The sequence below is a fragment of the Malurus melanocephalus genome, unplaced genomic scaffold, assembly GCF_030028575.1.
Source record: "Malurus melanocephalus ecotype Western Australia unplaced genomic scaffold, MMel_1.1 scaffold_412, whole genome shotgun sequence".
NCBI lineage: Eukaryota > Metazoa > Chordata > Aves > Passeriformes > Maluridae > Malurus > Malurus melanocephalus.
Genome location: NW_026623644.1, coordinates 266293 through 281257, shown reverse-complemented (window position 1 = coordinate 281257; position 14965 = coordinate 266293). Strand labels below are relative to the sequence as shown.

The following is a 14965-nucleotide window of genomic DNA, read 5'->3' as shown; positions in this document are numbered from 1 at the left end:
TACTGTTTAGGGGAAAAGAAGTTTCAGAAAAACTGCCTAAGTGTGGAGACTGGACTGAGAAAAGCAGGACTGAGATGAAGATGAAATCTCATCAGGTCACAAAGGAAGTGCAGTATTATCACTGGGAAGGGAAAAATCAGCCTAATTGAAAAACCTGCTATTTAAAACTGCATTTAAAGACAAAACATATCAGCTTTATGCCTCTGACTCCCTAACTGCAGGATGAGCTGGAGAAAAAGCAGATGTTTATCCTTCTGGTACATTTAACATGGAACTGAGCTGCAGAGGTGTTCACCATGTACCTGTCAGTCCCTTCACTTGCAATCTGTGAGCAAAACACCCTCCCTCCCCATCCCCCCATCACACAGGAATCACTCACATGTCCATCGACTTTGCCCTGCAGACAGAAATCACAAATGAGAGAGAGCACTAGGCCAGGCCGCTGAAAAAAATGCTGTGTGCAGCAGTGGACAGAGCAGAAACATGGCCAACTTACTTGTTCATAGTTAAAAGTGTCCAGCATTCCCAGGACAAGCCCTTGAATTTCTCCAAGTTTCCCTTTTCCATAAACTGGGTCCTGTATGAAGAAATGCAAAGCTGGAGTTGAGTCACAGGATATGACCACTCTGATTCTTTTTAAGTCTTTTTATTCTCTGGATTGGAACTGCCAACAGAAGCTACAACTGCAGAGTTAAATATGCTGCACATGCTCAGGGACAGCATAACAATCCCATGGACTGATGGAAAAATCAGTAATTAGTAAAACTCAGCAGATGACAACATCAAATTACTCTGCCTGGGTCAAAACTGGAAATCCCATTCAGGAGCTGCAGGAGCTGACTTAGAGGACATTTGAGGAATATGAAGGGAATAGTGTGACCAGCCAGCTCCCAGCCCTCCCTGCCCTGTGCTCTGCCCAGCCAGGGGTGCCTGACCCCAGGCTCACCCCACACCCCTCAGCTGCAGGCTGGAAAGGCACACTCCTGTCACTGCTAAGCCCACTGACAGAGGAACAGGGCCCTGGGGCTCCCCTGGCATTACAGGGCTGATTTCCACCTGCCCTGAGCGGCTTTATCACCCTGTCCCAGCAGCTCAAGGCCAGGGCCGTGGTACAGGTCATCAGCCTGTGCATCTCCCCTGCCCTGGSCCTGCTCCAGCCCAAAGGCCCCTTCCTCCTGCACACCCACCCTGGYACCTCCTGAAGCATTGCTCTGTGCAGGGAGCTGACAGAAGCTGTCTGGTGGCATGGGCAAGACATTGGCAAAAACTGACTGGCAAGATGTGGAAAGGAAAACAGCCCAGGGAGCAGAAAAATGGTGGGGACATGATGGAAACGGGAACAGGAGTAGGATAAATAAGCTCTGGATAAGATGAATGAGAAAAGGAGTAGGAGCAAGGCTGATTCCATGCTGGGAYTGGGCAGGGAGAAGCAGGAGTGAAAAAGCCACCTGACAAAGACGACTAAAGCAGTATGGAAGCTACACTGCAAGACACCCTGGGGGATCACCAAAGCTATAGAAAGCAAGTCAAGGAACTCTTGGACAACAGCCCTCATGGGCAGGGTGACAGACAGAAACACCAAGGTTCAAACCTAAATAAAAACAGCCCTGAATAACAGCAGTGAGTCAAAACCAGCAGTGGATTTGGAGCATGTTGAGCTGGATGTGCTGCATAGGCTCCTGTTCTGCTGCATGAACAGCACAGCCTGAACACTGAGGTTCCCTTCTGCCTGCACCAYTTAGCAGCACAGCACAGGGAGGGCATGACACGAGTCACTGCAGGGATTAGGGAGGAACAGGGGACAGCAGGAATGTCATCTAGAGCACAGAGCAGATACTCTTCTAAAGCCCTCAAGTATATGGCCAACAGATCACTCACAAACTGTCCAGGTACCACCATTTCCACACAGCAGCTCAAACTTGCTAAGCTGCAGGTGACTTTCACAGCCACTCGTTTCCTGTCTGCACACAGTGGAGGAAGAGGAGGTGTGAACAAGAGAGGAGAATAAAGACCCACCTGCAGCTCTGCAGAGAGAGAATACAAGTCTGAGAGCTTYCTTTTCCTCAAGTCATGCTTGATGATATCTAAAAGTAAGGGCAGTAGGAAGAAAAGACTTTCTTCTCTACAGAGCAGGCTCGTGGTCTGGCCAAGTCTCATCCTGAGCATGGCAGCCCAGTGGCAGCAGTGAGCCCGTGGCCATTCCCTGCTGGAGTCATCCCATTGCATGGGCTGGAGCTGCCTTGCCTGCCTCCAGCAYCATCCCCACAGCTCCCAGGTCATTCCTCCAGACAGGCAGAATGCTTCTAAATTGCAGCTTCAGACCCCACAAAATTCCCGATCACAAAAGCCTCGTGGGATCAATTACTTTTATGGAGGAACATCTTTCATTAATTTCACCTTATAAAATTGGTTTCAGGTTGGAGCTCAGGCACTGCCCCAACCAGGAGCAGATCCCAGCATTGCCTTGGGAATGGGACATGGGCACAGGGAGCCAGAGCCAAACTGCCCAGGGCTGCCACCAACAAACAGCAGGGGGAGAGCTGGCAGGGACCCACACACAGCCCAGAGGGGCTCACACGGCCCTTTCAGCCACTGCTGTCTCTTCCACGTCCCATTTCTTCCTGGGTCCAGCAAACAGCACTTGCTTTGCTRGCAGTGTAATGCACTCTGCAAACACATTCACCTCAGCTTCTGCCCTCCATGAGGGGTCAGAGCAACAACTGCACACACAAATAATCCCAGGGCTGATCTCCACACTCGGAAGGCAAAACAGCCAAAGCCCTAAACAGGAATGGAAAAAATACAAGGAAAGGCTTTCTGAATCTTTCTGCTTCCACTCTGGTATAGTTTTTGGAGAATCCTTTCTTCTTTCCCCTCATTGGGGTTCCTAGAGGTAGCTTTTAAATTTCTGGGCTCTCCAGTTCTCCATTTTGYAGGAGGCATCAGCTGCATCTGCTTACAAAATATTCACGAAGGATTACAGCTTTATAAGGGAATTAACACAACCCCTCATCCCTCTTCAGAGAGCACTYGCATCCTTAATAACATGGAATTTTTCTTAATGCTCAAGAGGATTCCTCTGGTATCTCTCCTAATGCGGTTAGTTCAGACCTCCCAGTTAATAAATAACTCCCCAACACTATAAAGGATGAGCAGAAGCAAATCTATCAATTGTTATTGCACATACCTTTGATCAGATAAYGCTGAGCCCAGGTGCTGGGACAGGCAGGTGCCAGGAGCCCCCCAGTTCTCTGGGAAAGCTGCAGCTCTGGCCCCAGCCCGTGAAAGGTGCCCTTTRGCCAAGTACTTTGGTTGCAAAGTTAACATTTGCATAAGGTATAATCTGTAAGCAGCTAAACACAGAAGAGGAAGAAAAACAGTCTGCTAAAATTGGAATACTCTAATTCCTTTTCAGAAAAGGCAAGATAATCTACCTCAGTTTACTGATGTTATCCACCTTCCAACAAATCCCCCAGTGAATTCCCAGGCAGCTGTGGCACCTCCCAGRCTGCAGCTCCAGCGTGTCTGTGCTCTACCACCAAGCCTTGAGCTCTGCTAGAACAGCACTGGAGGGCCCTGTCAGACAAGCACCACTTGTAATTCTGCATTTCACCAAAATATTTGGAGGGCTTGGGAAAGGCTCTATGCACTSCAGAGCCAGAAAGGCTGGTTTCACTATTTCCCCATGGTCACAGTTCAGATGGCACATCACCAACACATTTCAGTGCCCTGCAGAGAGCTCACGGCTGAGACAGAAGGGTTTGGAATTTTACATGGCTTCAAAGAGCGACTGCCCATATCTCCAAAAGAACACCCAGCAGGGCTGACACACAGGGATCTCCCTGACTGGGAAAGCACCACCTGTACCTGCCACGTTGTGATTCTGCAGGGCACTTACATGCTGTTCCCAGGTTACCCAAGGAAGCAGATGACTGGGAGGCAAAAAATCCAGTGTTCTCTGGTGCCTAGCTCCAAGGGAGTTTGCTTCCTGATCCCAGCAGAGCCAGGGTTCAGAACCCCAAACATTTGAGCCGGGCACTCATGACATGGCCCTCAGTAAGATCTGCTCTTCACCATMCCAACACCACCTCCCAGTTGGATTCAGAGCAATGTTCTTCCAAGTGCCAAGCCGTGCATCCAAATAAATCCCACAGGAACCTCCCACAGCCACCCTCTGCAAGCCCTGGAGCAAGAGTTTAACACAACACAGCCTCAAATGCAACAGAGAGCTGGAGCAGGGCAGTGCCAGGAACCCARGAATAAAGGTTGTGTGGAGGCAGAGTGAATGGAAATGGGGGGTTAAGGACAAGAGCACAGGGTTCAATGCAGGGTCTGTCCTGTAACAAAGGACTCTGCAGAGGAGRTGCTGAGCACTGGAGGCAGCAGCCTGGCAACACCCAGCACAGACAGGCTCTCAGGAGAAGGGCCCATCTCCTAAGGAGGAGGAGTTGGGAGAAGCTTCAGTGAGCGTCAGAGGCAAAAATCCTTTGAACAGCCAGCATTTCTGAAGGACACAGTGGAGCTGTTGGCACCAGTCAGAGGATCCCCAGGATGCAGCGAGAGGCTCACCCCTCTCTGCTGCCCACAGACAATCCAGGTCACATCACTCACTCCACACACCTCAGGGGTTTGCAGATTCGTGGCAGTGAGTGAAATCTACAGAACACTTAAGTGTTAASAGGCAAAGTCAACCTAGAGATCCTGTAAATCAACACCACCTGCCCTTCCATAGGATCTTCTCTTGATCTTTAGGATGTTATTTTCYCTACTCCTGTTTTTGAGCTACAAGGTACCAATTACTGCCCCATTTTATGAAATTCTGATATGAATGCTCTTTACCTGGAATTTATCCCTTCTCTCTGCATTTTAAGAAGTCACTGTTTTTTGCTCTAGTTGTTAAAAAAAYCTGCCTTTCCAAATCTCTCTTTAGTCAGACTGCATTCGTCAGGCTGACCAGGGAGGTGGAATGAGCAGAAGCAGTTCCCCCCTGGCCCCAAATCCAGTGACCAGAGCTGCACATGCTGCTCTCAGTGATGCCTGACCCATTTCTGTCCTCAGTAAAGCACTTCACCTGATGAAGCATCCCCTCAGTCTCCCCAGCAGAGCCATCACACCAACCACTTCCCTCTACAACAGACAAAGACATTTCACTCCCCTACTGCCTCCAGGACATCAGCACCAGCATCTGCAAAAGGGATTTTCAATTGCTGCTAAAAGAGTCCATCAAATATAAATAGAATGAAATATTTGMAGACTGCCATCAACAACACTCTCCCTTCATCCCAAGGGAGAACAGGATCCTCCTCTACACGGTCACACCTCCCAGTGGGGTTATCTGCATTGTGGCCACTGCTTTGACTCCCACCCCATCCTGGTACTTCTCAGCACAACCCAGAGAAGCCTCCCTTGGCAGCCTCCCACTCACAGCTTCTCCATCGTTTCCTGCCTGCATTAAACATCAAACAAAGCCCAACAGGAAATTATATCAAAACCTCAGCTAAAAGCAGACTAAATAAGTTATTGAAGAGCCATTACGTTTGCTTGACACTTCCTCCCTTTGATAAAACCACATTTCAATTGAACACACTTTYTATCCACTCTCTTGCAACATGCTTTGCTATCTTATGACTTTGTTCAAAATCCAAGATTGTGCATAATATTAAGATCAAACCAAGAGGTTGCCAGGTGTGTGCTCCCCCTGTGAAGCCTGTAAGCCCTTTTCCCCTCTCACCTGCAACAGAAACSCTGAACAGTGTTTCAACAGTCTCAACCTTTCATTCAGTCCACTTCACAACACAGACAATCCTGCTAATTCCTTTTCTGCCTTTCTCAAGATTTGTTACTAAATCGGTTTTGCAAATTAACCAATTATATTGCTTATGATCACTCAACCCAAGGTCCTGCTTAAAATCAGTTCTGCAGGTTTGCTACTCACTAACTGCATCTCTAAAATAATATTGCACCATCAATGATATTYTGGGCCCAATCAGGATCTCTCTCCAAAGCCTACACACTCTGCTGTAGTGTCTTCACTACTGCCCATCCCAGAGCCTTTGCTAGAAGGCTTTAAACAAATTTAGTGCCAAGTTTTGGGAAACTTGTGGCTTTGCCCCTAAACTTGCCAAGTTTCAGTTTCAAGTAATTGCAACCTTGGAGTTAGTCTTTTTTTTTTTTGTTTGTAGGAATTACCTTGATTACCTTCTCACAGGTCTGTGTGTTCCCACATGTCTCCCAGGTAATTCTCTCAGGTTTTACACCTTCTGTCTCATCAACAGAACTTCTACCGAAACACTGAACAGACAATTAGCTGATCTGATCTCYTATGACCTGGGAATACCTTTTCCCAAGAACTGAGTGGCAAAGCTTAGTGAAACCTCCTCCTTTTCAGGAACTCACCTGGAGAATTCTCTGCAGGATTGARGGAAGAGCAATAAATGCAGCCATGTTGTTCAGCACTTGCATTGTCAAACTCTTCAAAGCTGGAATGTCAAAYATAACAGCCACAGCAGTTCATTAGGATTCCAGGAGTAAAGAGAGATTAGTCTTACAGATGAAGAGAGTTTTATTTTAAGTCATTTTCTGGTTTGAAAACAGCTTTTATGTTTTTTCTCCTGCACGTACTGTATTAAGCACACCTAGCTTTTTGCAGCAGGAGCRGTGTGTACAAGGTTTTGACCCCACAATGCCTCTGCATTCCCTCCCACAGCCCTTGTAGTAAAACCCCACATTTTGACTTATTTGGTAGCATCACCATTCACTTTTCCTATTGCTACCAAACCCCAGTTTGGATCCTTGTCTGTGTTATGGCCCACAGACTCTAAAACTTCTGAGCACTGACCTTTGCTTAAAATTTGTTCCTAGATCCTCAGCAMAGGTCTGGGATGGAGCAAGAGACATTATTCAGAGAGACCCAGAGTAGTTTGAGTTGGAAGGCACCTTGAAGACCATCCAGTGCCATCCCTGCCATGGGCAGGGACACCTTCCACTGTCCCACGCTGCTCCAAGCCCCATCCAGCCTGGCCTTGGACACTGCCAGGGATCCAGGGGCAGCCACAGCTTCTCTGGGCACCCTGTGGTGCCCCCTCCCCACCCTCACAGGGACAAATTCCTTCCCCATATCCCATCTAACCCAACTCTAACCCAGCCTTTCCTCATGGCAGAGCTGCTCCATCCCTCTGATCACCTTGGTGCCTCCTCCAGACTGRCTCCAGCAGCTCCAAGTCCTTCCTGTGCTTGGGACTGTCAAGACCAAGCCATCAAAGTCCCTTTTTAACTACTCTGATCTCTCCCCACAAAGGGAGGCTGCTCAAGGTGAGCTGCTGCCTCAGAAGTGGAGCAGAGAATTCAGCTGTATTTAGGTGCATTCAGGTCCACTGATTCTCTCTAGGGCAGACAGGGGCAGGCAGAGGTGCACAGCAGGGCTGGGCAGGGACAGTGACAGTGACAGTGCATCATGGCAGGAGCTCCCCACATGCTGACACTACCTGCAAAGCCTTGGTTCACACTCTGCACCCTGGCTCTTTCAGAGACCACCCTGCATGCAGCCAAACAATCAGCACAGCCTAGGGTAGGGCTCCTCTTCCACTCAGGACAAAATAAAGAAAATTTCAAAAACCCTACGTACTTGACAGCTGCAGCCTATCRAACACCCAGGCTGAGCTCCCTGCATGTCAGGGAGCAGAATATTTAGGACTGGAGTAACAGAACTACTTTTYGTCTATCCATTCATCACAGGAGATACAGCACACAACTTTAGATTACCATTTGGGTCATAAATGCCAAAGTACTCACATTCAGAGTATGGACACTGTGAAGAACCAGAGGATTTCTGTGGGGACATCATGGCCTCCAGCAGGGGAAACCAGAGGGCCTAGAATCATGAAATGTGAGGAAAGAGCCAGTAAGAAGAGGGCAGTGCTAAAAAATGAGCTGTGAGCAACTTCAGAGGCCACTGGCCAAGACTCACTTCCACATTCTGAGAACAGAAATGCATTTCCGATGACTGCAGTGGGACACAGCTGAAACACTGTAAAGTAACCTCAGAGCAAACACTTTACTGGAATTGGGCTCAGTCTGTGTCTGCTTTGTTCTGTCCCGAGCTACTCCTCCATGTGAGAGGCAAACTCCCCAGGGCAGACAGCTCCCAGAGTGGGTAGCACACTGAATGGATCCCGGATGGAAAGTGACATCTAAATTCTCTCTCCATCTGTGGTACAATGACACCATAGCAGGGAAGAATGGAGCAGGTCCCCTCTCATACTGGGCAGCGCTCATGAACAAATTACAGAGCTCTTGACTGCCAGCCATGCTGCCTCCTTAGACAGGGAAAAACATTCTCAGTTCTGAGTTCAGAAATTACACAAATGATGCAGAACCTTGCGACTAAAGAAGCCTCTGTGTCACCAATGTGGGCAGAATGGAAATGCAACCTCAGTTTGAGCAAAGAGGCAAAGTCAGCTCCCTCTGCCAGAGCTCGAGGCAGCTGCATTGCCTCCCTGCTCAGAGGCCAGGCTGACACTCWGTGCAGGGGCTGTGAACAGGCTCTTCAGCCACAGGGACAGTGACAGCAGCTGCTCTGTGCCACCATGACAGTGGCTCAGATCTCACAGGGCCTCTGCAGTGTCTGGCTGACATTTGTGCCCAACTTCCATCTGCAGCTGGAAGAGGGCAAAGGCCGTGGGCTCACCCCTTCCTCCCTCTGGCCTGAACTTTGTCTTGTGTTTCACCCTCACAAGTGAGGATTTCTCTCTTGTGGGTCCAAACCCTGAAGTGCCACAGGGAAAGCACAAGGAGAGGCACACGGTGACTGCCTGGACATCCCAGTATCCAATGGATGGGGAAAGCCACGTAGGGCAAAGCTTCAGGWGACACAGAGGCCTTGGCTGATTTTAGTGACACATTTTTTGAATGCCATACCTCTCGCTGTTGCTGGTCTAAACTGTGTGAATTCCTCTGGCAAAGGGAAATTGTTTTCATTAAAGTATCTTCAATATTTTCTAGCAAGGAGGGTTCAGCTGAGCCTAAGTGTCAGGGGGAACAAGAAATTACAATTATAAAAACTATTAGACAAGTTAACTCCCATTAGATAAGTYGCCTACCAATCCTTCTGCAAAATAAAATCATGCTGTTCATCTAAAGTCTGCTCACTACATTCAGCAACTACATCATAAAGACAAATCCTGATTTTTGGAACTTTTCCTGAATAGCACAATAAATTGGGCATATAAAACATTTCATGTAATCAAATAAGGAAGATTTTAGCTGTGATTTAGGATACAATTASGTAACAACTATGGGCAGTGCATTTAATGAGGTGCCCATGAGTCTTTGGGCTAAYGAACAGCACATCTGTGCATACACTCATTTTCTGTGGGCAGAACATTCTTATTTATCTGAGAAATTTGCTTTCAAAAAAGCTACTCCCAGCTGTGTCCCATCACTGATGCCATATAATGCCCACTGAAGCTCAGTAATGAGTCTGAATGGATTCTGACACGGGAAATGTGTTTGGTATAGCAGTGAGAGGAGCAGTCCCAAGGGGAAAAGCTGACAGGGCACTGCACATACACAGACCACCCCTCACAGTATTTGAGGTCCCTACCAAGACCAGAACACCAGAGGGAGGGAGTGTCATCCAAATAACTACCACAGTCATGGAAACATAAATAAAAATAGTGTTACTGCAATGCCTAGAAACCTGAAACACAATCTCATGCCACCCAGCAGACACGAGCGCATCACATTTTTTTGTTTGTTTGCAACAGAAAATGGAATTTAACGTGGTAAATTGATAACTCTTACTTCCATCATCTTGAGTAAGCATCAGCAACTTGCTCTGCAATCGCTGAAACAGAAGAGAGGACACAGAGCAGTCAGCATGGGAGCACATTGCCAAGAATTCGGACAGAAATGTTTGTCAAAGGTGTGGTTACACAGGCTCACCCCCTTTTTCCACACCAGCATGACTAACATGGYGTCAGCTTCTTTCCAAATATGGAAAGGAAGGCAGGAGCTGAAAGGTGATTTTTTGCTATGAAAAACAAATGTCAGCATCTATTATCTACTAAATGTTTGAAGGATTGTCAGAAAAATATACTGATGTTCTAAGTCTGCAGACACATCGGTATACTGATATTTGACAGAAGGCAAATGCTTGCATGGATTCTAGAGAAACAAATWGAGGAACAAGGACAACACCCAACATGGTGGCACAGGCCACCATGGCACAGCATGGCAACAATGGCATGGCCACTTTCAGGATTTGGGGGTACTGTACCTCGAGCATAACCAAGAAGGCACCATGGATATCTCCCTTTTTCTCCAGTAAATACGAAGAAGCTTCATGGAGCTGATGTTTCTGGGTTATCTGAGTTGAAAGGAAAAAAAGGTAAATGCGTCTGGAGAAAGCTGCCAGTGTTTGTTTATCCACAAGACAATGTCAGAGCAGATGGCCAGGGCTGGGAGTGCCTGTGCTCACAGGCACCTTCCTCAGGCTGAGCAGCTCTCCTGCATCTGCTTTKATTTCTCAGCTTGCACTGTTGCCACCACCAGCACTCAAAAAWTACTGGTACAATTTCCATGCAGGGAAGGAACAGTCACTCTCCCAGCACAAGGCAGATTATGGCAGCGTTGCTTTCCAAAAACCCCAGGTCCAAGATTTCATATACCCCCAACACCATTAATTAGCAGCAACATAGCAACCCTCTACTCTGCAGTTTCTCAGCAGCTTCAAAGCACTAATGGCCCTTTCTTATTAGCCCTGAGACCCAACTCAGAGTCAGGCTATTAAATATAYCCAAGCATGCTGCAGGAGAGCAATTCAGCAGCTCAGAGGGACAGAGAGTGCTAGAAACAGATTGGAAGAGTATCCAGGAATTAATCCAAGCCTAAGCTAAAGTACCTTCACAGCAGTTTAAAGAGGTAGGAGCTGATTYGAATGCATCCCTTGGCCCYTGTCCTCATACATCTCTTCCCTACCTGGATGGTCTCCTCCAGCCTGCAGTATTCCAGAACTTTGAGTGTCTCCAAAACCTGGTCTGGACTGTACTGACAGAGCAGCTCGATGAACTGCTCAGTAATGCAGGGTGGGAGGTGTAGCAGGTCTTGGTTAATGCCTTCTCTGGAATAAAACAGGCACAAGAGACTCAAGTCAAATTCTAGTCCAGGCATTTGGCTGGGAAGAAGAGTTTCCTACTCAGTTGTGTGCTGTCTTTTATCCTTAATACAAAAGTAAAAAAAAAAAAAAAAATCTGGCTTTAAGAGAAAAATTATGCTGTTTCTACTAGTTACTGAGCTGGAGGTCCCTCAGCAGGCATTTCATTTGTTCCACAACATACCCTCCTGATGCCTYAGTACAAATCAAACTCTCAAAGACTCCTGTGAAGAAAAAGACTAGCACAGACACATCTCCAGCAACTCCACGGCAAAGAGGCACAAAGAACTGGCCTCTTTTTTTCAATGAGACCTTATGGTCTGAGTGCTCTGTTCAGATGCTGATTGTGTCCTACAGACCTGCTCTGCATGCATCTGGGGAAATGTTTTGTCACTTTTTGCTTATTGTTCCTGAAATCCTTCTTTAACTTCCTTTACCATATTTTAATGTTTCATCCCTTAACCTACCTCACTAGGAAAAAAGTCATACTTCTTTTAGAGAAAGATCCCCATTTTCCAATCCCTGGGCTCATTATTAATCAAACTTCTCATGTGGGGAAAACAGAAGAGAGAACAGAATTGTCAGCAGTGCCCATGTCCCTTTGTCCTAAGTTTTATACTGATCCTGTTTATAAAGAGAGTAACGTGAAGGAGGAGACTTCAAAGTGAGGAGGGAAAGGATGATGTTTTCCTGGAGTCACACACAGCACCTGCAACCCTTAAATGAACAGCAGCTCTCTGCCACTGCATGTTACACTGCCCATCACAGTTCAAGGACTGCTGCATCACACAGAGAAAGAGTGGAAGTTTATCCTGACCAGGAAACAGGGCTTTGAACCTCTACTGGAGATCCTGCTAGGAAAGGAAATGGATCAGGGTGTATATATCGAGTTTTATTACCTTTCTGCACAGAAACTCCTCAGCAGGAGAAGATCTGTTAGTGTGCAAACCCTACAACCATGGGATGGAAAAGGTCTGATAGCCAATGTTCTCTATTTCCTGGGAGCTACAAAAGAAATATGATCATCCAGGAAAGGCCAGGAGAATGCTGTGCCCAAGCAAGCCGAGAGCAGCTTTCTGTGATTAAAATGATTATAAATGCAACGTGCCCAGAAACAAAAGCCTCATCCAGGTACTGATCACAGCGTGGGAAGTATGGGCACAACTCTACAAAAACTGTGCCCAAACTACTGTGTTCTGACAGCAAAGAATGGACCTGGAAGGGCCAAACAAGAACACTGAATTTTGCATTCACCATCAACTCCTCCCACGACAAACACCCGGTGAACTCTCCCTGCAAGGCAGTGAGTGCTCTTCTCTTTCTGTGAGCCGACTAAAATAAAACACTATTGAAAATGATCTCTTGTCCTTTTTCCTATCTTGGTAGACAAGTCATGCATCTACAGCATGAGAGCAAACTTCAAGTCTGTTAATAACTCTGGCAGCAAGTATTCACTATTTCATGAGCAAGCTCGCCCTTCCCTCAGCTATTTATTTCATGAAGAAAAATAGAGAGGAGATGATAGAAAAAAAAAGCTGGATTTTGATAATTCCTAAAACTCATTGACTGTCCTGAGACTTGCAGGTCCTGCTCAGCTCCATGGCATGGTGTTCACTCCAATATCTCCCATATGCCAATATCCAATGCCTCCCCTGCCAGACTCTTTCCAAAATGCAAAAGAGAAGCACTGACTTTTCAAAAAATCTAGCACAAGGAGCCCTTGCCACAGATCTAGCAAGTGTCACAGGCAGCTGGGCACAGAGGAGAGCCCCTGGAACAGACCCTCATGGTTTAGGAGTCTGTTACTACATTTATAAATCCAGAACACCAGGTTGCTAAGTAAGTTAATATTGTTGGTATAATACACAACACAAATTCCAACAGACAATGCTTTACTGAGTTGTGTTTTTTAGAGGAAAAAAAMCAAGAGTTTAAAATGGAAATGTAGCAAAGACTGTGATTAATGAGCTGAGCTATCCCTACTCCATTCTCTGTTTCCTGGGGCTGGTTTATGCTGCAAACATACAGACATTTGGTTTTAATTTCCCCAGGCAATTCCTGTTAACCCTGTTTCCTCCCTTCCCCCTTCTACCTCCTTAAAATAAATCTCTAGCTAAATTAAATGGGCCAAATTAATCCCTAATGTAATTCCACCAACTTGGATAGTTAGACCAGCATGATGAGTCTTGTCCCCACATGATCAAGCAATCAGTTGTATGTGAGACCTTAAAAAGCTCATTTATTGCTCTAAGAGTCTTTATTTTAACAAGAATTTTGCTTCATGAAAGTAAACATTTAGATTGGTTTAAAAGAGACAGATGTTTTCAGAAGAGCCTAATCACTGTCTTTTGTATAAATATATTACAAAGTGTAGGTGTATCTGCAGTTAGGGCTGCAGAGCAAGATTTCCCCTCCTTCCCTGCCTCTCCCAGGATGTTCAGCTCCCCTCAATAGGTATTAGAAGAAAACAACTTCACAGGACTGAGAACAGACCTCAGGATTTGAGTGCTATTAAGAAAAAACCACATGGCCTAGTGCACCACATGGAACATCCTCCTTGAGGGAAAARCAGAGACCTGGGGGAAGATCACATGCACAAAGTTGCTTCCCATTGCTGGTTTGAACACACCACATGTTGCCTGTGATTAGAAGGTAACTACAGCAAAAATGGGTCTATTTAGCTCTAATTATGGCAGAGTGAAATTAGATACATTTATTACTCAGAGATTATGGGAGGCACTCTGTGCATAAGTTTAAAATCCAGGTTGATTACTACCTTCATTGGGTGCAAGGGATACCACAGCATAAACCAAGTCCCACTTAACATCCAGCTGGATTTCTGCTTAAGTGTTTTTGGGTTTTTTTTCCACAATTAATAATTTATTAATGAAAACATCTAATTCTCTTTGCTATAAAACCCAACCAATATAATTGTTTTTTTATTTTGTTTTGACCCCTGAGAAGACAGGAGGCGTGGAAATGAACACCTTCCACACAAACATGCCTGTAAAACTCAGGAAWTAACAAAACATATGTTTGGGTTTTTGGCTTTGGTTTGTTAATTTRCATGCTAACAAAATCCAAGAAGTAATTGATTAATTCCAGGTTCTGGCTTCCAAAGCATGCTTTTTATTCCACTTCAACAAAAACTGAAACATTGACACTTGGATTAGATAATATTGCCTTTTCCTACTCCTCTTCATTAAGCACAATTAATTTGTAACTAATTMACAAACCAAGATCTCTCCCTCAGTTGCATTAACAATTGCTTGRAAGTGACTAAATCTGTGCATATATACATATCTTCTAGCATTTGATACTGATTCAACAGAAAGAGAACACCCAGTGCTGAAGCACTGCAAGAACAGCAGCAGATGGAGAAGGCAAGTAGTTAAAAAGAAGAGCTTGCAGTGAAATAYGGCAGCAGTTCTGAAACAAGACAGAAATTAAAAATGGCAGTTGACTGAAARGCTCTTCTGTTTATGTTAAACTTGGGCACCTCGGTCAAGTAACCCAGGCAGTGGATTGGGAAGATGCCATTGCTGAGAAAAGAAGTGGGTGCTCAAGCCCCAAGGGAACCATTTCACAGCCCCCTGGAGCAGCTGGAGCAGCAGTGCCCAAGTTCCCACTCATGTGCCAGAGGCAGCACATTGCACATACTGGTGCCCAGAGCATCTCCCAGGCTGGCAGGGACTCCCCTCAAGGATACCCCCCACAACACTTCTTTTGGGCTGTCCTYCTCAGCTTTGGGCACTCTGAGGAGCAGGTCATGTTTCCTGAGCCTCATGCTTGGCTGTAGGCYGATTMCTGAYG

General features: G+C 46.2%; 1 protein-coding gene across 2 annotated transcripts in view; it reads right to left on the bottom strand.

The window, feature by feature from the left end:
- The window catches only part of VPS8 (VPS8 subunit of CORVET complex), a 69230-nt gene that overhangs the window by 13422 nt on the left and 40843 nt on the right, over nt 1–14965 (bottom strand). For both annotated transcript variants that reach the window (XM_057379625.1, XM_057379626.1), the window contains exons 35-41: nt 10978–11119; nt 10277–10366; nt 9802–9844; nt 8917–9020; nt 7792–7870; nt 6397–6479; nt 497–577 (exon numbers count right to left, since the gene is read on the bottom strand). In XM_057379625.1, the coding sequence (XP_057235608.1) occupies nt 497–577; nt 6397–6479; nt 7792–7870; nt 8917–9020; nt 9802–9844; nt 10277–10366; nt 10978–11119 (622 nt within the window). The remainder of the gene's footprint in view (nt 1–496; nt 578–6396; nt 6480–7791; nt 7871–8916; nt 9021–9801; nt 9845–10276; nt 10367–10977; nt 11120–14965) is intronic.